This window comes from Drosophila miranda, chromosome XR (assembly GCF_003369915.1).
Source record: "Drosophila miranda strain MSH22 chromosome XR, D.miranda_PacBio2.1, whole genome shotgun sequence".
In the NCBI taxonomy this organism is placed as follows: Eukaryota; Metazoa; Arthropoda; class Insecta; order Diptera; family Drosophilidae; genus Drosophila; species Drosophila miranda.
In genome coordinates this window covers 20,012,657-20,032,327 of record NC_046674.1, presented here as the reverse complement: position 1 = coordinate 20,032,327, position 19,671 = coordinate 20,012,657, and the positions used below count along the sequence as shown (strand labels likewise).

At 47.2% G+C, this 19,671-nt stretch overlaps 5 protein-coding genes across 7 annotated transcripts; 2 read left to right on the top strand and 3 right to left on the bottom strand.

Moving 5' to 3' along the window:
• The first annotated feature begins 613 nt into the window (after positions 1-613).
• Positions 614-3,858, top strand: LOC108151642 (RING finger protein 10). The gene is made up of 4 exons (XM_017280348.2): positions 614-1,314; positions 1,457-2,983; positions 3,056-3,210; positions 3,273-3,858. Exons 1-4 carry the CDS (start codon positions 1,233-1,235, stop codon positions 3,663-3,665), a joined length of 2,157 nt encoding a protein of 718 aa, XP_017135837.1. The 5' UTR covers positions 614-1,232; the 3' UTR covers positions 3,666-3,858.
• LOC108151646 (choline-phosphate cytidylyltransferase A) lies at positions 3,740-5,539 on the bottom strand. The gene is made up of 3 exons (XM_017280352.2): positions 5,116-5,539; positions 4,723-5,046; positions 3,740-4,666 (listed from the first exon to the last, which is right to left on the bottom strand). Exons 1-3 carry the CDS (start codon positions 5,320-5,322, stop codon positions 3,944-3,946), a joined length of 1,254 nt encoding a protein of 417 aa, XP_017135841.1. The 5' UTR covers positions 5,323-5,539; the 3' UTR covers positions 3,740-3,943.
• Positions 5,540-6,133: 594 nt separating this feature from the next.
• LOC108151645 (choline-phosphate cytidylyltransferase A) lies at positions 6,134-12,135 on the bottom strand. Of its 2 annotated transcripts, none has more exons than XM_017280350.2 (4): positions 11,934-12,135; positions 8,000-8,649; positions 7,610-7,933; positions 6,134-7,544 (listed from the first exon to the last, which is right to left on the bottom strand). In XM_017280350.2, exons 2-4 carry the CDS (start codon positions 8,525-8,527, stop codon positions 6,801-6,803), a joined length of 1,596 nt encoding a protein of 531 aa, XP_017135839.1. In that variant the 5' UTR covers positions 8,528-8,649; positions 11,934-12,135; the 3' UTR covers positions 6,134-6,800. The 2 variants fall into 2 exon arrangements, with proteins under 2 accessions (XP_017135839.1, XP_017135840.1); XM_017280351.2 differs by lacking the exon at positions 11,934-12,135 and adding an exon at positions 8,935-9,038.
• A 510-nt stretch (positions 12,136-12,645) lies between these two features.
• LOC108151641 (DNA polymerase eta) lies at positions 12,646-15,890 on the top strand. Its single transcript, XM_017280347.2, has 3 exons — positions 12,646-13,228; positions 13,292-13,788; positions 13,854-15,890. The coding sequence occupies exons 1-3, from the start codon at positions 12,797-12,799 to the stop codon at positions 15,601-15,603; spliced, it is 2,679 nt and encodes an 892-aa protein (XP_017135836.1). The 5' UTR covers positions 12,646-12,796; the 3' UTR covers positions 15,604-15,890.
• LOC108151643 (solute carrier family 22 member 3) lies at positions 15,716-19,306 on the bottom strand. Of its 2 annotated transcripts, none has more exons than XM_017280349.2 (5): positions 18,752-19,306; positions 18,424-18,670; positions 17,323-17,426; positions 16,309-17,260; positions 15,716-16,247 (listed from the first exon to the last, which is right to left on the bottom strand). In XM_017280349.2, the coding sequence occupies exons 1-5, from the start codon at positions 18,973-18,975 to the stop codon at positions 16,059-16,061; spliced, it is 1,716 nt and encodes a 571-aa protein (XP_017135838.1). In that variant the 5' UTR covers positions 18,976-19,306; the 3' UTR covers positions 15,716-16,058. The 2 variants fall into 2 exon arrangements, with proteins under 2 accessions (XP_017135838.1, XP_033242653.1); XM_033386762.1 differs by having other exon boundaries at positions 18,718-18,752.
• Between the last annotated feature and the right edge of the window lie 365 nt (positions 19,307-19,671).

Below are 19,671 nucleotides of genomic sequence, written 5' to 3'. Positions count from 1 at the left end.
GACACCACTCTTTTTAAAAAGATGCACAACTAGAGTTAAAGCGCGGAAAATAATGCGAATGAGAATAATAATAATTACTCTTGTGGTACCATACTATCTATCTATACTACCTAAACTGCGCTAAAATTATTTAAGATTCAACATATTGTGGAGTGTAGTTTAATACCCACTGGCCGACAATTGGCTAATCGTTCTGTGTTCATGATCGGAAATCATATTCCTCAATTTTGATATTCGGTTGAATATGAATAAACATAATTGTGTCATAAATAGTGCCTCAGTTATTCGACTGATAGCCGGAGACGTGGCGGCTAACACTAATCTTGGGTTTGGTCTATCAAGCATCTCAAATTATCGCAGCAAATTTAGCTAAGTCTAATGTCATATAGCTATTAGGATAGTATTTCCTAAAACTATAGCAGATAATCCAACCTGATTTCCGTGTAGTTTTTTCCCGAGATAATTTTCTAAATTTATTGAAAGTTAACTAATTTCCCCAATCTGAAAACATATTAAGATAAACAAAAGTTCACATTTTCGGTATTTTTTAAGTATGAATAAAGTAAAAAACGAACGATAAAAGTCCGAATTTTTATACGGTTACACTGATACACACACACACTGGATTCAATACATGCGCTGGATGCTGCTTTTTCCAGACCAAAGGTTTTTTGGTTTTTCTATCAAAATTTGTTGATTTTAAAACAACAAAAACTACACCCCAACCAGTACAGGCAGTACAGTGTAAAAATAAAGTTGGAATAATTTGCCAGTAAAATACCAAGTGAATAAAATTCTCAGCAAAAGAAATCGCAATCGTCACATCTTTTCGTTTGCACACCAATACCAACATATTACCATAATAGCCAAGGCAAAGAACTAATACAGCTGCAAAAACACAACACCCAACACAAGAAAGTGAACTAATCGAACGATCGAAAGTCTACGTCTACGTCTGCGAGTGCCAAGGTACTTTTAGTACTTTTAAATCGATTTACGCTCTGTGCATTTCTACGTAAGAGTAGCATACCATTTGGAAATATTACGCAAGTACTATTTCTGGTTATATCTGTTGAATAATCATGGCTCAGTAAACATGAATCCTCAACGAGAATATTTTGCCGAACGCACTCCGTGTGGAGACAAAAGCAAGACGCAATTTTCTGCCGATTGGCAGGTATCTAATACTATCGCCCCCACTCCCCCCAATTCCTCTTACTTCTACGAGCAAAATGGACAACAGCAACAGCAGCAAGAAGCAACAACATGCCAGAGCGAGCAAATCGTCTGGTGAGACCCAACGCAAGTCCAGTGGTGAGTAAAGAACGAGATCCATGTATATCCAATGAAAGAGATAGATAGATTGCCATCATGCTCTAGCTATACTCTATCTACACATGTATGTGTTTGTCTCTCTTGCTTATTTACCAAACAACCTGTCTGTGTTCCCAATCAGAATTGCAGAACAACAAACAGCGCAATAGCCGCAGACGCGAGCAGCTTCCGACGCCGCGCAACGACCAGCAACAGCAGCCGAGGCACCCCAAACAGCAGCAACAACAACAGCAACCTGCTAAACTTCGTCCCAATGTGGACAAGCGTCCAAGGGCGCGAGGCAGCGGCGGTGGCGGTGGCGGTGGCAGTACTGCGGGCTACTATGGCCCTGCCGATGGAGCTTACGATGGCCCTGAATCCGGGCATCACGACGGGGCTTACGGCGGCACCGGACTAGCAGCCACTAGTGGCGGCTACCCGCGTAGCGACTTTGACTATGAACTAAACTCTGTGTACGCGCAGGGCAGCAAGAAGCAGAACCTGAACCATCTGCTCAACTTCCATTGTGTGCCACGCGATGCGTCGGACACTAGAAATGGCCATGGACGCGCTGCCGGTCATTATCACCATCACAATGCTGGGCGCAAGCCTCGCTACAACAAGGAACAGTTCCTGCAGGCCAATTTTCAGTTTGTCATTCGGTCGGGGGCCAAGGCCCATGTAAATGGCTCACCGGACACTTTGATCGACTGGAACTTCATTGAGCAAATCAACATCCAGACCACGGAGGAGCCACAGTGCCCCATTTGTCTGTATCCCCCGGTGGCTGCCAAGCTCACACGCTGCGGCCATGCCTACTGCTGGCCCTGCCTCTTGCACTATCTCTCGCTGAGCGACAAGACCTGGCGCAAGTGCCCCATCTGCTACGATGCCATCCACGCTGGCGATCTGAAGAGCTGCACCATTGAGCAGCAGCATGCAATGAATGTGGGAGATCGCATCACCTTCCAGCTGATGCGTCGTCGCAAGGGCTGCATGTACATCGAGCGGCACGGTGTAATCGTAGGGGAATTCGGCGAACGATTCCCCCTGCTCAGTGCTGGTGACGAGGCCAAGCGATACTCAAAGTTTTTAATCGCCAAGCGGGCTGATGTTGCGGCTATCATCGAAAGGGAGCGGCGCGAACTATTGGCCGAGTCAGATGCATCCTGTCCGGAGGATATATTCATCCAGCAGGCACTCCTAATGCTGAACGAGCGCCTCGAGAAGTTGGGCATCAAAGAGGATGAGGAGTCGCCGCTGGAGGAGCAGCCACTACCACCAGCAGCTCTCAGTCTGGAGAACGAAAACAAAAATGATATTGAGAAATCGGACGATGCCTCCATCTCATCGGGCGAGGCATCCAGCAGTATTGGCAGCGCACACAGCGGCAGCAAATACTACTATTTCTACCAGTCGAACGATGGACAAAACATCTACTTGCATCCCCTGAATGTAAAGATGCTGCAGGCCTGCTATGGCACTCTGGATCTGGGTCCACTCCTGATTGAGTCGCAGATCCTGCAGAAGGAGCAGCACTCCATGGACGAGGAGCATCGCCGAAAGTTCACTTGCTTGGGACATTTGCCCCTCACGTGTCAGTTTTCTGTTGTGGAAGTGGAACTCCAACCACCAGTCGTCTCTGGGGGAATTCTCAAGTTGTTTAAAGGTGAGTTTTGCCGGGTTTGGTCGTCTGCTAAAGAATCTCCACTTAAAACCTAACATGTACTCTCATCTCCAGAGGATCTTTTGCATCGCAAGAAGGAGCGACAGCGTCGCGATCGCGAAGAACGCAAGCGGGAGCAGCACATCAATGAGATCAACGATCGCCAAATGGGAAAACTGATTGCCAGTGCAGCAAACCTAAATCTTGAGTCTTCCCATGAGTTTCCTACTGTAAGCTTTCCTTTTCTATTGCACAATTTCCGTATTGCTACATCATTTGTTTGCCTCTGCAGTGTGGCTTTGAGGAGGCCTTGCCGTCGCCCAGCGGTTTAACGCCAATGATCATCAGACAGGAGAGCAGTGCAACCAACCCCAAGCAGGAGCTGTGGCCCACCATCGGCAGTTTCTCGCCAGTCAGCAGCAGCGGCAGCGCTATGAGTTCTGTAGGTGCCTGGGGACGCTCGGCTCCTCCTCCAGCACCAAGGGCCATGCCATCGGCTATGTCACGAGATGAAAACCCTGATCAGCGTTCGGTGGGCCATTGGGGTCTGGGCGAGCTGCTCGTCGGAGCTTTGGATCAGCAGCAGCAGAAACAGCAGCAGCCGCGATGTGGCAAGCCCCAAAAGAAGGCCAAGGCCAAGAAAATGGTTCCACTGTTTGCCATGGGCATGAACAGAGCTCCTTAAAAAAGGAGAAGCTAAAATTAGCGAAATTATTGTACAACCATGTACGTTTTTTTTTTATGAATACTTCAAAGTTATTTCAAATCAACGATGGATATTTGAACTATAATTTAACCAACATTTTATCCATAATACACATATGCATAACTATATCAAGTAAATCCAATAAAAGCAGCAAGCATACTCGTACTAGGAATTCAGTGTAGAAAATACACGGTTGAAAGTAGCTTAATCATAAAAAAGAGAAGGGGCCACCACAGCAGGTCGTCTGTCGTCCAACATTATTTTGAAACAATTTTAGGCTTAACCAAATCGAATTCCTGTGGTGGGGCTCTCGTGGAACCCAGGTCCACCACGGGGAAGCTGCTGGAACGGTTCAGATTTCCGAGATCGGCCGCACCAGAGCCATGCCTTCGAGAATCAATGCCACTGTCACTCCGGGCCACCGAATGGGACTCTTCATACTCATCGTTGGAATCGCTGCCGTCCGGGGAATGCATTGCCGATGGATCGTCGCCATTAATCGATGCTGTCGAACTCCAAGCGCTCATTATTTTGCCCTTCGACTCGTTCCAGAACGAGTGCAGACGATCGCGACCAAAGGCCTGTAGAAATGCGTCGATAAACTCGCGCGACTTCTCTTCCCATTTGGCAATGATGTCGACCTTCACCCTCTTGCCGCGATCCTTCAGTTCGTCCATTTTATTCTGCAGACGGAACTTCTTTTCGGAGAGAAATGAAACGTTCAGCTCCTTGGCGGAGTAGCCGCGGGCCAGATTGCGACGCACATACAAATCGTAGTCCTTTACGATGCGAGCCACAACGTCCGATGTGGACACACCCTCAGTGCGTTCGGTGGCCACAAACATGCCGCGTGCCTTCAGCGGAGCATATATATCATTAACGCCCCCAGCGCCGTATGGAATGTCATCGTGGGCCACAAAATCAATTTTGTGCTCAGTCAGAAAATCATCGGTAAGTGTCCAGGGAGCATTCGGAACGACCTATGGGCACAGGAGAGATTTAAGTAAATATCCCTGTTAGCTTTTTTGAGACGCACCTCATCCACATAACGACAATGACGGACTGCCTCGTAGCGCTCAAAGCCATTCATCACTGTGCGACCCTTCATTTTCAGTGTCAGCTCATCGTTGCACACTCCAACAATCAGATAGATATTCGGAAATATATTCTTGGCCTGCATCAGCTGCCTGGCATGGCCCTGATGGAACAGATCATAGATGCCATCGGCATAGACGCGCACCCGACGCTTCGACTGCCCGGAATGGGCCATCTCGTAGCTGATCCGTTGAGTATAATCACAGCCATTCAGCTCATCCAAGGCCTGAACATCGTTGGCAAAGGGACACGGCTTGCAAAACGGCTAAAAGGCATAGAAAACGGATTTGAAAATGGTTACCTTTGGGACTGACTCTCTGGCTCTCTGGCTTACAAATTTGTCAAAGTTCATGTCATATAGGGGCAACGTCGGGAATGATTCCCATTCCGGCAGCTCAGAATCCGTTGAGTCTACATCCTCAAGCAGTTTATCCATCTGGAATTCATAGGATGGCGTTGATCGCCCAGACCTTGACGCTGGCGAAGGAGTTCCATGCTCCGATGATGACGGAGAGGCTTCCTCCTCGATCAATTTATCCATTTTTGTTTTGTTTTATTTTTTCGAAAATATAGAAAATGCAGAACTGCAGCCAACTGGAACCGCTCGTGATACTTCCAAATGGGTGACTGATTATATAAAACCGTTTCTTTTCCACACCAAATGCTCGGCACACTCTGATGAGGATTGCAAGAGCGGCAGCTCCAGGGTTCGAGAGTTGCCCACAAATTGCGCAGCGCCTATCAAAATTAATTGGCGGCAAAGCCAATTGAGGCTCGAGAGGAGGCTGGCACAGGCACACGACTTGTGGCATAGTAGCGACCCATTCTTATGGTCTGTGTCTACAAAGATCTCTGTCATCTCTCAATTGCCATAAATTGAGGCGCAAACAAATAGGAAGTGCCTCCGTGATGGTCGCCTGACTCTTGGCACGGGGGTAAAAATCAGGCGATACATACATATGTATATAAACTATATAGATAAATCTACAAAGCCATTAAACAAATCACTGAACCAGAAGACCAATCAAAAACTATTGTTTCATCATCGTTCGGCACCAATAGAGCGGCCATTCGAAATGATTTTCATAATTATATGAAAGGGGAATGAATACAGTACTATTAAAAAACGGAAGCGAAAGGTATCAATATATATATAGATAAAGATATAGTAAGTCTAATACTTTTGTAGAGGCCTTGAAGGTATTTAAAACTATATTAGAGGGTACATAAAGTATTCAGATTACAAAAATTAATTTTGTCTTGCACACTATCCGTTTCGTGCCCGCCTCCTAGGAGGAGCCGTAACATACATGCTTCAAGGCCAAATATACCCTCAATAATTAGATAAACTATTTTCCAAAAGCTTTCTTTCGATTCAAGGTTTATTTTTCAAAAAATATTTAACAAAGCATTTGCAATAATTCCGATATTGCCATGTGTTGAATCATGTTTCTATTTTTTGTTTTTGAATGCGTTTTGGTTTTCTCTATGATGTTGGTGTTCTGTTTGTTGGTTAACTTATAGTTATAGTGTATGCGAAATAATTTAATATAAATATTTCTAGATATTTCCGGTATCTTCTACTACTCTTCTGCTGTTGCTGCACGCACACGAGCAACAATCTCTGTGGCCGAGTGCTTAATACAAAAATGAGTCTTTTCTGCATTGGTTGTTTGTTCCAATAATGTAAGCCCCATATACATTTTGCGAGTCGCGGGATTCGGTGAATGGTGTATCGTGCTGTGCGCCTTCACTCCATTTGGCTAAAATTAGCTAAAGGATCTGATGGGTGGATAGGGGATCAGGGATTGAGAGCGAGAGTGAGGTATAGCCGAGTGATAGCGAGTGCGAGTGAAAACTAAAGACTAATTGGATTACAGATACCATTTATAGCTATGTGTAAGTAGAGGTGAATCTGGACGAGCCTGCGAGGAGGGACGTTTCCCTCTCCGATCCCATAGAAAGGAAAAGAGAGGTAGAAAAAGTTCAGGCTAGTTCCAAAATCTAAAATCATTCGCCTCAATTGACGGAGCGTCTCTCAAACTCCACTTCCTGATCGACGGCCTCCGTCTCATCGTCATCATCATCGTCATCGTCGTCGTAGGTGTCCTGGTAGCTCCGACGTGCCAGAGCGGATCTCTTCTTATGCTTGCCATTAAGAGAACTACTACTGGCCGCACTGTACTCCGCCAGTTCCAAGTACTCATCGCTGGACTCTGTTTCCTCGTCCTCGTCGCCCTCGAGCTCGTCACCATTGACCGATCCAGAGGGACTACCGGGCGGACTTAGGGCCTGTATCAGCTTTCCTTTTGACTCGTTCCACAGATGATTCAGACGCTCGCGGCCAAAGAGCAGCAGGAACGTATCGATAAACTCGCGCGACTTCTCCTCCCACTTTGTGATGAGGTCGCCCTTCACTTTGGTCAGCTCCCGCTTGCCCCGTGACTTCAGTTCGTCCATTTTATTCTGTAGACGGAACTTTTTCTCGGAGAGAAATGAAACGTTCAGCTCCTTGGCGGAATAGCCGCGTGCCAGATTGCGACGCACATACAAATCGTAGTCTTTAACGATTCGGGCCACAATGTCTGATGTGGACACACCCTCAGTCCGTTCGGTAGCCACAAACATTCCACGAGCCTTTAACGGGCCATAGATATCGTCCATGCCTTGGGTTCCATAGGGAATGTCGTCATGGGCAACAAAATCTATTTTGTTGTCAGCAATGAACGCATCGGACAGTGTCCAGGGAGCATTCTGAACAATCTGTGGAGGGCGAAAAGGGTAGGGTTATCAAGGGTTGAATCGACCTGCTTACGCTGAGCACTCACCTCATCGACATAACGACAATGACGCACACCCTCGTACCGCTCAAAACCATTCATCACAGTTCTTCCCTTCATGCGGTGCGTTAGCTCGTCGTTGCACACTCCGACAATTAGATAGACGTTGGGAAAGATGTTCTTGGCCTGCATCAGCTGCCTGGCATGGCCCTGATGAAACAGGTCGTAGATGCCATCGGCATAGACGCGCACACGACGATTCGTCTGGCCGGAGCGGGCCATTTGGTAGGTGATACGATAGGTGTAGTCGCAGCGATCCCGCTCCAGCATAGCCTCCTCGTCGCAGGAAAACGGGGCCGGCTTGCAAATGGTCTATAAAATAGAAAACCCAAATTAATATTGACTGGGATTTCATCTTTCGAGTGTCCCAGTGCTTACCGCAAAGTCAGATGTACCGCTAAAAGTCTGCTGCGATGTGGACGCAGCTATAACGGGAGGCGCCTGTGGCTGTGGCACATATTTGCGCTTCACTCCGCTTAGATAATCCGCCGTCGATGTAGCGGCGGGCAGAGTGTCCTCGGCGGCGGCAGCCTCACCGTCATCGTCTGGTTCGCACTGTGAGATGGTGCGCGTGCAGTCCCTGAGCGTGGTGGCCGAGGTGGTGGGCTCTGCGGCGCCATCAACGACGACACTCTCCAGCTGGCCATTGGACTTGGCCTTGGCGGGCGATCGAGAACCGGGGCTAGTTGTGCGCTGATCTTTGGCATCCACCACAATGGTGGTGGTGGTAATGGGCGACGTTGATGGTGAGGTGGAGGCAGAGGCGGGCATGGCGATGGCCGTCTCGTATGTTCGTTTCCGCGTGGTCAGCGTCGAAGTGATCAGGGGCGTGGCCGGCGGGGAGGTAGCTGCCTGTGATGTGTTAATTGTGTTGTTGGTGTTGGCGAGTATCGATGAGGTGGCCATCGCAGCGAATGTTTTGGAGCGGCAGTTTTAACGATTTCTCTTAAAACACTTGTGGGTGGATCGGAGGAGGCGTTCACTGTTGACTGCTGTGTTCGTGGAGGAGGAGATTCACGTGCGTCCAACTGCAAAAATAAGGGGAAAAACGGTTAGAATGCCATTCAGGTAATTTGTTCTGCTGGCAAAACAACACGTGACGTCGCATTTCTCCCGTTGCTGCGCAATTGCAGCGGTAGCGGCACCGCAGCACCGTGGCACCATGGCCGAATCAATTTATTTTTAATTGCCAAACCGAATGATTCGATTCGCCACGCGCACATCGAACCACTGAAATTCCTCAGAAACCAGCAGCAACAGAAATAAATCACAACTAAAGAAAGAACAACTACAAACGCATTATTGGCACGTACATTCAACCAGGCAGGGCAAAGAAGAAACGGCAACTAAAACTAAAACAACGGCACTGTGAAAGCGCAGCAGCCGCTTGGCTTGGGTGGGCGATAGGGAGAGGGAGATGGAACTAGTTCCACCATTAGCGCATTAGCTGCACTTCATTGTTGCCACTGCTGCAATCTCCCGTTTTACATAAACAAAACGAAACGGAGAGATTCGAATGTGAGTCAGAGAAGGCAGCTACGATGACCCAATCGGGGTGCCTGGACTCTCTCTCGCTCCCATTCAGTCAGCTGTTCGCTGCGTGCTCCAAATTAATTTCGGCCATGCCATGGTATGTTCAACAGGAGGTAAGGCTGTTGTGCTAGTTTTTTATTTGTCACCATCTCTTACCATCTCCCACACAAACACATACTTATGCGAATGTAAACTTTTTTCGAGGCCACCCCCTCGCACTGTCTTACCTTCTTATTAATGTACCTTGAAGCAGTCAAACGATTTCTCATACCCATGTTTATTCAACATAAGAGACATATGTACATACACATGCACACATTTATCTATTGCCGCTTACGTCTGAATATTTCTTTGGCATTGAGGTGATCCTATTACGTCAGAGATGTTTGAGGCGAGGGACGGTACCCACCCGTGTAGTATTCCTTTCTTATCTGGAAATCAACAGGCCGTTTGATAATAAGCACAAAATCCAACCAAGACCCAAATGGCTGTTTCTTGGAATCGTACTTTTGCCCGCTCAAGGTCTGACTTAGCTCTGATTCACCTGGAACCAGCTTCGCGACAGTTCAAGTTCAACTCTTGGCTTTGGACCAAGAGAACAAGAAAGAGAGAGAGAGAGAGATCTGTGCTCTGTGCTCTGATGTAAGCTGTATTTTAAACATCGAAAAATACGTGCATGTACAAACATGTTAATTCTGTTGCCAGGCAAAAGGAAAAGTGTGGGACAAGCAATCTTCAGCTGCGATCAACGTCACAAGGCGGAGAGTCGTACGATCGATCCATTTTTCGGCAGAGCAGAGGATGACGGTGCGCCGTATGTAAGTAAAATGAATCAAACGTAAACAAACGCACAAGAGAGAAAGCGATGAGTGTGCGTACTAATATGAGTGGGTGGATGGATGTGTTAGACCAGTAAAAACGATTTGCCAATTGACAGGCGGTATGCACTAAAGTAAGCGACAGATAAGATTGTTACTGTTGTTCTTAACTTATCTGGAAACGGGACTTCCGCTGCACTCGCAACGGGGGAGTGACAAATGGGTCCGATAGGAACACGATAAATGGAATTTGGCGGAAACCGTCCATGTGTGTCTATAGACACATGCTATTTGATAAGAATCGTAGAACACTCAGCAACACCACCCAGCCCCCCCTCCCAAACCAATAATCGTTCAGACGGATCTGGCAAGTGAGGCAAAATTCGAGGGAAACCAAAGTTCATTATCATCACGCGCTCTCCAGCCAGGTCTCAGGTTAAGCCTCCCTTTCCCCCCACACATGTGGCATACTAACAGGCCAAAGAACTCTGCAGAATCTCAGAGAACGGCGAAACAAAAATGGTTAGTTGGCATTTTGTTGGAGTTTGCCTTTTGCCAGCTCGTTCGCGTTGGCCAAAAAAAAAAGGTTGAAAGTACAGTTCCAGCAAGTTGAACCTACCCTCCTCCTCCAACTGCTGCTCCGTTCCGATCTCTACGCTCTTCGAGTGTTTTTCCCCCATTGATGATAAGCCCCCACTCTCTGGACTATGTATACAATGAATATGACTTGTATTAATATATTTGCATTGATAACCTTCGGCTGGGTGGTGGGCATTTATTATCAATGATGAGTATGTACTCCAAAAAAGATTGGTTGACGTCAACTGTAATTTGGATGCTGTTCGAAGTACGTGAGAATATGGGGGAAATGTCCACAGGAAATGGGAACGCTAAATATGCACGTATGTCCAAAATCCCAACTATACGTTCAGTAATTATATTTCATACCGGTGTTCTCCACATGTCCATAGATAATCTTATCAAACATTTTAATTGCACAATGCTCTCTTCACACTTTGATTCAGAAAGCACACATACACATGCTGTCTCTCTTTCGTACACACATGCCCTCGCTCACGTAAAAGCTTCTCCTACGCATGATATACAAATTTCATTGAGTAGAGCTGAAACAGCTGACTGATTGTGCGTGTGATCACCCTCAATCGCTCTTTCTTTCCTTCCTTCTCTCTGTTATGTTTCACACAGGCACCCGCGACATAGTGGTGTACTCCCACGGTGAAATATAATCGTCGCTTGGGAAAGTAGAGCGCAGCACATTGTTTGACAGCCATGACTAATGCTTTCGCAAGTGTGCAAAATGGCAAGGTTTATTATTAACCCCCATTATGATGGTGGTGAGGATGATGCTACTTCCACTAGGCGAAATCGTACGATCGCAGTGCAAAGTTCGGTGAGTGGTGTTGACGCGTCAGAGTGACGTGTGGAAAGGGAACGAAACGAAAGAAGGGGGACGTTGCAAGCTACACACCAAAAGTCATACGATAAAGCAGCGCCAGTGGTGGCGGTGTATTTTCTTCAAAGAGTGACGTGGCGGGTAGGGTCGGCTAGCATTGGCGTCGTCTTGCCGGCGAAACAAAATCGATAAGTGTCAGCAGCTGTTCGGGAGGGAATAAACAGAGAAACGTCTAGGGCGAGACGATTATGTAAACAAGCCATCAAGGCTGGCGATTGTCGGGTAAAGCTCATTGCGATCAAATCCAAATCGCAAACGCACATTTTAAAGAACCCAAGCATAATCTCCAAGCGAGCTGACATTTCGCGCGGGGAGAGCGCAGAAACCGAGAGAGAGAGAGACCGAGAGAGATGTGAAATCGCTCACGTCACAGGAGCATGTCGTAGTCGTCAGCACAGTGTAAATATTTGATATCTGTGTTAAAACATATTTTTGTCTTCCCCGGATCCAATACAGTCACAGGTTTCGTTTCACTCACACAACTTACTTTCTTCCCAATTAAAACGTTGATTTTGTTAAATCGCTTGGCTTAAAATCGGTTTGCGCTTTGATTTGCTATTTAATGCCCGGCTGGAATGACGCACCACTAATACTACGTGTAGCACTTAATTAATAGTTCACTAGTTTATTTATTAGAGCACCACCACCGCCAACTACTTTGTTTGTTATTTTAAGCCGAGCAGGTGTGACCGCGGACTTAACAATAAAATCTACGGTCTGACCCTTAGAAATATATCGAAATATACATCACAGTTTCAGAATATACTGAAAATATACTGAGTTAGTACATTCTTATGGAATTATTTCTATCATATTCCTCTATTTTGATATTCGTTTTAATATTACTAAAGGGCAAATACTTTAGATATTTTTATTATTAAATCAAAACATTCTTTTTACTTTAAGCTGTGGCCTAATGTTCCTAAGGTTCATTCGGTATATTTACGGTAAATTTTATTTTAAATCCGCGGTCACACTGTATGTTGCCCGTTAGTGGCTTCTCTTGTTGACTTGCTTTTGTTTAAACCTTATTTCATAATCAAAACAATAAAGATGTAAACTTAAATTTAATCAGTCTTGTAGGAAATTGAATTAATAGTTGGATTAAACTATGAGTTCACAGCTGAGGGTCTTTATCTAGTTACTAATATTCATCCGAATATCAAAAACGAGGAATATGATGCAAGTGCAATACAAATAATTCGACAGTATATTTTCGGTATATTATGAAAATGAGACGGTATATTTCTGAGGGTCGACCGCATATTTCATCGTTTGATGCCATTCACACAAAAAATTGCGGGAACTTGTTGAGTGCGAAAGCGGAGCGCGTCTTTACGAAATGCAAATATGACCACGACTCGCAGCCATGTTTGCATGCAAAACAAATACGATCGGGTGGTCCTGCTGGTGGATATGGACTGCTTCTTCTGCCAGGTGGAGGAGAAGCAGCAGCCCGAATACCGCAACAGACCCCTGGCCGTAGTGCAATACAATAAATGGCGCGGAGGCGGCATCATCGCAGTGAACTACGCAGCGCGGGCCAAAGGAGTGACCCGGCACATGCGTGGCGACGAGGCCAAAGATCTGTGCCCCGACATCGTGCTCTGTCAAGTGCCGAACATCCGGGAAAAGGCGGATACGAGCAAATATCGCGATGCTGGCAAAGAAGTAGCTAATGTTCTGCAGCGGTTCACGCAGCTCCTGGAGCGTGCCTCTGTGGATGAGGCGTACCTGGACATCACGGATACTGTGAATCTCCGCATGAAGCAGTTGCAAATTGTAAGCAATTTCTAACAGGGGCAGCACTTCCATGTTCACTTCCACTTTTCACTTTCTCTGTAGGGCGCCTTTGCCTTGAAGCCGCAGGAACTGGTTAACACCTTTGCCGTTGGTTATGCGAATATTGGGGACTATGTCAACAAGATAACGAATCTATTTGCCAATCCCTACATTGATGATGAACGTTTCCAACTTTCCTACGATCAGAACGATTTGCCCGCCGTCCGCCAGAGCGATATTCGTCTCCTTATCGGAGCGTCCATAGCTGGGGAGGTGCGTGCAGCAGTCAAGAAGGACACTGGCTATGATTGCTCTGCTGGAATAGCCCACAACAAGATTCTAGCCAAGCTGGCCGCCGGCTTGAACAAGCCCAACAAACAGACCATTCTACCGCTGGCGGAAATCCCTGGGCTGTTTGATTCGTTGCCAGTAGGAAAGATCAAGGGTCTGGGCGGAAAGTTTGGCGAGGTGGTTTGCGAGACTTTGGGCATCAAATTTCTAGGACAATTGGTTAAATACACCGAGGGAGAGCTTCAGCGAAAATTTGATGAGAAGAATGGGTGAGTTTCGTTTCAGTAAATGTCACGAACGAATAAGTCTCATACATAATCTCATCACATTTCAGCACCTGGTTGTTCTACATGTCTCGCGGAATCGATCTCGAGGCGGTGACTCCTCGCTTCTACTCCAAGAGCATTGGCTGCTGCAAGAAGTTTCCCGGACGTAACAATATCACTGGCTTGAAATCTCTGCAGCATTGGCTGGGAGAGCTCTCCATCGAGATTAATGATAGGCTGGAGAAGGATTTCATCGAAAATAACCGGAAGGCCAAGCAGATGGTGGTCCAGTATGTCCAGGACATTGATGGAGAAGAGGTAAACAGCTCTCGGTCCACCTCAATTAATCACTACGATCAGGAAACGCTGGCAAAGCTTGCTCTAGACCTGATCAAATCTAATACGAAAACGTTCCTACGACCTGGAAGCGATGCGGCTCTAAACAATTCGGTCAAGTTTCTAGGAATCAGCGTGGGAAAGTTCGAGACCATTTCAAATGCTCAAAACAGCCTACAAAATATGTTCGCCAATCAGGCGGCGAAAAACAGGCGAATGAGTGGGGAGGAAGCTCTGCAGCAGCCGAAAGTCCATGCGGAAGTCAAGTCCAAGCAGACGGAAGACTCAAAAATGAAGATTTTCTTCGCCAACTATCTGCAAGGAGCCAAAAAAGAGGAGAAGAAGACCGCTGACCCTGCTCCTGCGGAGGATACGTGTACAGTAGCGGCAGGAGCTCCGTCCAAAAATAGTTATTTTGAAGAGTATAAGCAAAAACTTAAAGCCGTTTCAGAAACGGAAGCAGCTGCTGTAGGTTCCACGCAAACCTCCACACCGCCAGCATTGAAAGGCAGTTTTTTTGCCAACTACTTAAAGCAACAGAATGCGGCTAAGGAGCAGCACATCGAGTCGGCGGCCGAAGGTCAAGAGGATGAGGAACAGACTCAGAAAAAGGAGGTCGAGGCGGCAGCCGATAATGCCTCAGATATGCAGGGACTGGCCGAAGAACTAGATGCAATTGAGGCAAGCAATTCCAAGGATTTCGATGATGACACCCTCGAAGATGATACCCTCACATCAAGGTCCAACACAATCGTGCCCCCGGAGGAACCATCCTCAACATTTCAGCCACTCACGGAAGAAGAACTCAAGCCATCCACATCCAAGCGTAAATTTGATCAGCTCAACAACAGCTCTTCAAGCAGCTACAAAGAAAGTTATGCCGAGTACGCCGTGCCCGAAATACGACCAGATCTCCTGCCCATGGTCAAGTGCGATCAGTGTGGAGCGAAAATTCCCGACGATGTCAAGGTCTTGCAGACGCATCGCGATCATCACTTTGCCCAGGAGTTGAGTCGCCAAATGAGAACCGAGCAGCGCGAGAAGAGACAAAAAAGCCCAAAGAATATATCCCCCAAGCCGACACCGCCCAAAAAGCAAAAGAAGTCTGCTGGATCAGCTAGCGGAGGCTCCTCGTCTTCCTCCACTGCTCCTGCCAATAGCATAGCCAAGTTCTTCAATACCAAGCCCCCTGCAGAGCCGCCTTCGAGCAACTTTCCCACTCAACAGTGCTCCGAGTGCAAGGCCTACATCAAGAGCGTCGATATGCCCGAGCACTTGGACTACCACATGGCCAAGAGTCTCCAGCGTGAGCTCAACCAGCAGGATCTGCGCAGTCGAGCGGCTGCCCGTAGCAAGGAGACCAGCTCTCCGGGCGAGGCCAAGAAGCAGAAGCAAAAGCAAAAGCAGCTGAATGCTACCATAGCCAACACCTCCGTCAGGGGCAACAAGCCAATTACCCAGTTTTTTACACAAACCAATTAATTGTTCAGTTTAAAGCTTAAAATTATGAATTATGAATTCCAACTCAAACCATATACGATATTAGCGTAAGATAGCGCCTAAGAATGGACCACGTGCAGCTTCAGTTTGTTTCTTTTTTTTTTTTTTGTTACACCAAGTATTATTTCCATATGGAGGATATAGAGGACAATTTGAGCTATGAATTTTTTGTTATTTGTATTTTTTTTTTTTGTTCTAGCCTTAGCGTTAGGTTTAAGAATAGAATCCAATGTTGACCATTAATATCTGCAATAAATAAATTGATTGAGTTTCTTTCCTGCAAATTTCTAGGCCTTGCAATGGTAGATTATACGAGTAGTATATATGTATGATTATTCTTATAATTATACTATAACACAAAAAAAAAAAAAACAGTGTCTTTGTATTTGCAGGCTGCCCTAGTGTTTACGATAATGCTATGATTTCTGGGATTTGGTTTACGGAACAGTTTGTTTCGGGTCCTGCTGGCTCTTCGAGGATTTCGTCTTCACGCCAATGGCATCCGCCTCCTGCACTGTGGTGGGCAGAATCACGTTCGTGGTTTCGGGGAAAAACAGGGTGAGGCATCCACTCACGATGGCTGCGCCCGCAAAGAGCATGGCTGGGGCACTGGCATAATACTTGGCCTACGAGTGAAAAGAATAAGAGCTTAGTAATGATCTTATAACAACCGATGTGCATACTCACCAGAAGAGGCGTTTGAGGGGCCAGCATAGAGCCGAATCTGCCCATCATGGAACAGAAGCTGAGCAAACTGTTTCTCAGATTCGTTGGATAGATCTCCGAGGCGAAGAAGTAAAGCACCTGGAAACTGGCCGTGATGGTTAGCTTGCCGATCAGGAAGAGCACCAGCTGCAGCACGGGCTGATCTGCGCCGGCGAAGATGGTGCCGATGCAGCAGATGCCACTGAATATCATTAGCCCGCAGAGGGAGTAGCGCCTCCCAAAGCGGTCCATGATGAGTAGCGGCAGGAAGAACCCGGGAATCTCCACGAGCGCAATGTAGGCAAAATTGTTGTACTTATTGCCATCGAGCAGCACAACATTCAGACTCAGGCCGTAGTAGACCAGCACATGGACGATCCAGCAAAGGGAACAGTTGGCTATGCGCCACTTGAAGTTCTTGAAGGCCTCGCGAATGGGAAATCTGCTCTCCGCCGACTGCTCCAGCTTGTCCCGATTGGCCAGGATCAGCTTGTCCAGCAAGCTATCCGAGAGCTTCCGCTTGTTCACTTTGGCCGCCCGGCGCAGAATGCCCTTGGCCCGTTCCTCCTTGCTTTGGCTGAGCAGCCAACGGACGCTCTCCGGCAGGATCCAGAAGTAGGCCAGCAGAATCAGAGATGGCGTGTAAGTGATTCGCAGGAGAATACGCCAGTCTGGGTAGGCCTTGGCAAACATGGCCAGCGCCACCTCCCCCACGGCATAGAAGACCGTGATTACACTGCAGGCCAGCACCCGACGCTTGGGACCCACCAGCTCGATGCCAATCACGAAGCAGGTGGAATACAAAGTGCTGCTTGTCATGTTGTCCAGGAACTCAAAGACCAGGAACCAAATGTAGCTCGGCGAGAAGGAGCGAACGATGCCCAGCACGGCGCCCAAAATTCCGCCCAGGGCGATGGAAAAGCTGCGTCCATAGCTGGAAGAGAGACACGATCACTCAGAAGGGGAAGACCATTACTAGGGATATTCCATTCTCACCGATCTGCCACATAGCCTCCAATCGGAATGCCAAAGAACTGTCCCACGTTGTTGATGGTGCCGACCAGCGACAACTTCCATTCTTCATCGCAGTAAATGCCAAACTACAGAAAGATTCCATTCCAAAGTGTCAGTCTTAATCGTTACACTGAATTGTAGCCTAATTTGCCCATGATTACGCGTACGAGTATCTTTAATATACATAGCTCGTTGTTCCCATGCCGTGGCCTGACTTATGAGGCACTTATCTGTCAGCCACTTTTCTGTCATCCCATCCCATTCACATACGTGTCCAATTGGGTGATAAAGAATGTCAGCTCATCAGGGCACTTGAGCAACCGCTTCTCACTTCTCACTTCCCACTTCCCACTTGCCACTTTCTACGAGTACGAGCACGAGTCTGTATGCTAATGGCTACGATTACGATCCCTTATCGTAAAAACCTTCAATAAGACGAGGCCCATTAAAACTGACCGTGACAATTCTCCTCTATTTATCTTGTGCGTAGTGGAGTTGTTTGCCTTCAAACCTGGGGAAATTCTGTTTAACTTTGGATCTGTAAAATATAATCTCTCTCTCTCTCTCTCTCTCTCTCTCTGTTGATTCAGCTGACTGGGGCATTCTGCGTATGCTCAACAATATACGATATTGCTTTGAACTTGTTCTTCGATTGCGTATTATAATCAATACCTGAAGCACTTTACAACCACTTAAAGCAATGCTATGTAGACGGTAAACCCATTCGGGCCCCGACTGAGTGCCCACTATTTGATTAAGATTGTAAAAGACTCAGAGCGGCTATCATTGATGTACTCGAATTCTGGCGGTAGCTGTCTAAGTCATAGTTTAGTCATTGAACCCGTTTTGATTGTCTAGATCTTGATAGGGATGAGAGCAGAGAAGAGCCACCTCGATGCGCTTCTGATGCTTCCCATTTCCCGGCTGTTGATCCAGGCAACCGGGAGCCATGCGCTGCGTGTAATCGTCTGACATATTATCAAAGTCCAAGTCTGCCAGAGTCTGGCATACGGTTGTCGTAGTACCTGATAAGGAGTGCGGAATGCACACCCCCCTCATTGCCGATGGCTCTTTGATACTCACGTCATTGGAAATGGTTAGCTCCTCCCTATCGCGGAATACGAATTTATTGCCGGGACACGATTCGACGTGCGCGCTATAATGCTCGGCCAGGCATATATCCTCCCCCGCCGACTGGTTCCACTGGGGCAGCAGATCGTTGCTGTAGCGGTTGCACTGGTCGAGATCCTTCCCGTTCCTGGGAATGCTGAACTCCGTCCACGGCTCAACGTAGGCGCTCTCGGGCGAATCGCATTCTGCAATGTGACATCTGTTGGTGGTTGCGGATAATTCTATTTTCGGTAGCACACAACTAACCCACAACAAGGTCGCGGCATGGCATTAACTTCACCTGTGCGTCACAGTGCTGGCGGTGAAGACGTACGTCACTGAGAACATCGCATGGAACATCATGGGCAGGCAGATCAGCAGGAAGATGATCAGTTGGAAGCGGCCAAACTGCCCCAAATGCTTTAGTATGGCATCTAGGGTCACTTCTTCCGGATCCTTTGGTGGCGCGGTTGTTTGGACCTCCACAGTCGCCTCTGCGGGCGGCGGCGCTTCGCTGGCTGCCATTTCTTGATTGTTGCTGCTTATTTGTTGACTTTGGTGATTGGGGCACAATTACACACGTTTTGGTTTATTTCTGCACCCGCTTTCCGTCTATTTCGGTTATTTTCATTTACGAAACATATATGTACATATATTTATTTTTATATCCGAAGCCGAAAACTTTAACGATGTGCACGGGACAGAGTGGCGCAACGAACTGCTACCAGCGATCAGCGATCGGAGATCCCCTAACGATCCAAAACAAAAACAAAAAACAACGAACGAAGCGATCACGATCGCAGCCCGACAGCGAATGAGGAGCTCTTGCTCCACCGGCCAACTATTGAGAGCCTCGACCGCACACACAAAAACAGCCTTGATAAGGCCTGTTTTACGAATCTACGGATAGGCTCTATATAGGCTCGTTTGAGATCCAGCGGTGTGTCGGTGCTGGATTGGTTGCGGTGAAAGCGGATTGCGGATTGCGGACTGTGGATTGCGGGTGTAGATATGGTCAGAGTCCACAGAAGAGGCCTTCCAGCTAACTTCCCCTGAACATTCGGATTTTTCTTGGATATTTCTCCTATTTAGTGGTTTAGTGGTTTAGTGGGCCAACTGTTCGACGCGTTTCCAATGGTCACGTGCCGCAAACGTGATAGTTCCATAGTTCTTACTTAATGCCAATTCTTTTGACAGACCTGCTGTACATGTAGACCAATT

Coding starts and splice junctions, on each gene's coding strand:
- LOC108151642 (XM_017280348.2), top strand. CDS start 1,233: ATGGACAACAGCAACAGCAGCAAGAAGCAACAACATGCCAGAGCGAGC. Junction 1,315..1,456: donor GACCCAACGCAAGTCCAGTG/GTGAGTAAAGAA, acceptor GTTCCCAATCAG/AATTGCAGAACAACAAACAG. Junction 2,984..3,055: donor AATTCTCAAGTTGTTTAAAG/GTGAGTTTTGCC, acceptor TCTCATCTCCAG/AGGATCTTTTGCATCGCAAG.
- LOC108151646 (XM_017280352.2), bottom strand. CDS start 5,322: ATGGATAAATTGATCGAGGAGGAAGCCTCTCCGTCATCATCGGAGCAT. Junction 5,047..5,115: donor ACATGAACTTTGACAAATTT/GTAAGCCAGAGA, acceptor TATGCCTTTTAG/CCGTTTTGCAAGCCGTGTCC. Junction 4,667..4,722: donor ATTGTCGTTATGTGGATGAG/GTGCGTCTCAAA, acceptor CTGTGCCCATAG/GTCGTTCCGAATGCTCCCTG.
- LOC108151641 (XM_017280347.2), top strand. CDS start 12,797: ATGACCACGACTCGCAGCCATGTTTGCATGCAAAACAAATACGATCGG. Junction 13,229..13,291: donor GCATGAAGCAGTTGCAAATT/GTAAGCAATTTC, acceptor CTTTCTCTGTAG/GGCGCCTTTGCCTTGAAGCC. Junction 13,789..13,853: donor AAATTTGATGAGAAGAATGG/GTGAGTTTCGTT, acceptor ATCACATTTCAG/CACCTGGTTGTTCTACATGT.
- LOC108151645 (XM_017280350.2), bottom strand. CDS start 8,527: ATGGCCACCTCATCGATACTCGCCAACACCAACAACACAATTAACACA. Junction 7,934..7,999: donor GCGGTACATCTGACTTTGCG/GTAAGCACTGGG, acceptor TCTATTTTATAG/ACCATTTGCAAGCCGGCCCC. Junction 7,545..7,609: donor ATTGTCGTTATGTCGATGAG/GTGAGTGCTCAG, acceptor CGCCCTCCACAG/ATTGTTCAGAATGCTCCCTG.
- LOC108151643 (XM_017280349.2), bottom strand. CDS start 18,975: ATGGCAGCCAGCGAAGCGCCGCCGCCCGCAGAGGCGACTGTGGAGGTC. Junction 17,261..17,322: donor GGAGGCTATGTGGCAGATCG/GTGAGAATGGAA, acceptor TCTCTCTTCCAG/CTATGGACGCAGCTTTTCCA. Junction 16,248..16,308: donor CCCCTCAAACGCCTCTTCTG/GTGAGTATGCAC, acceptor TTTCACTCGTAG/GCCAAGTATTATGCCAGTGC.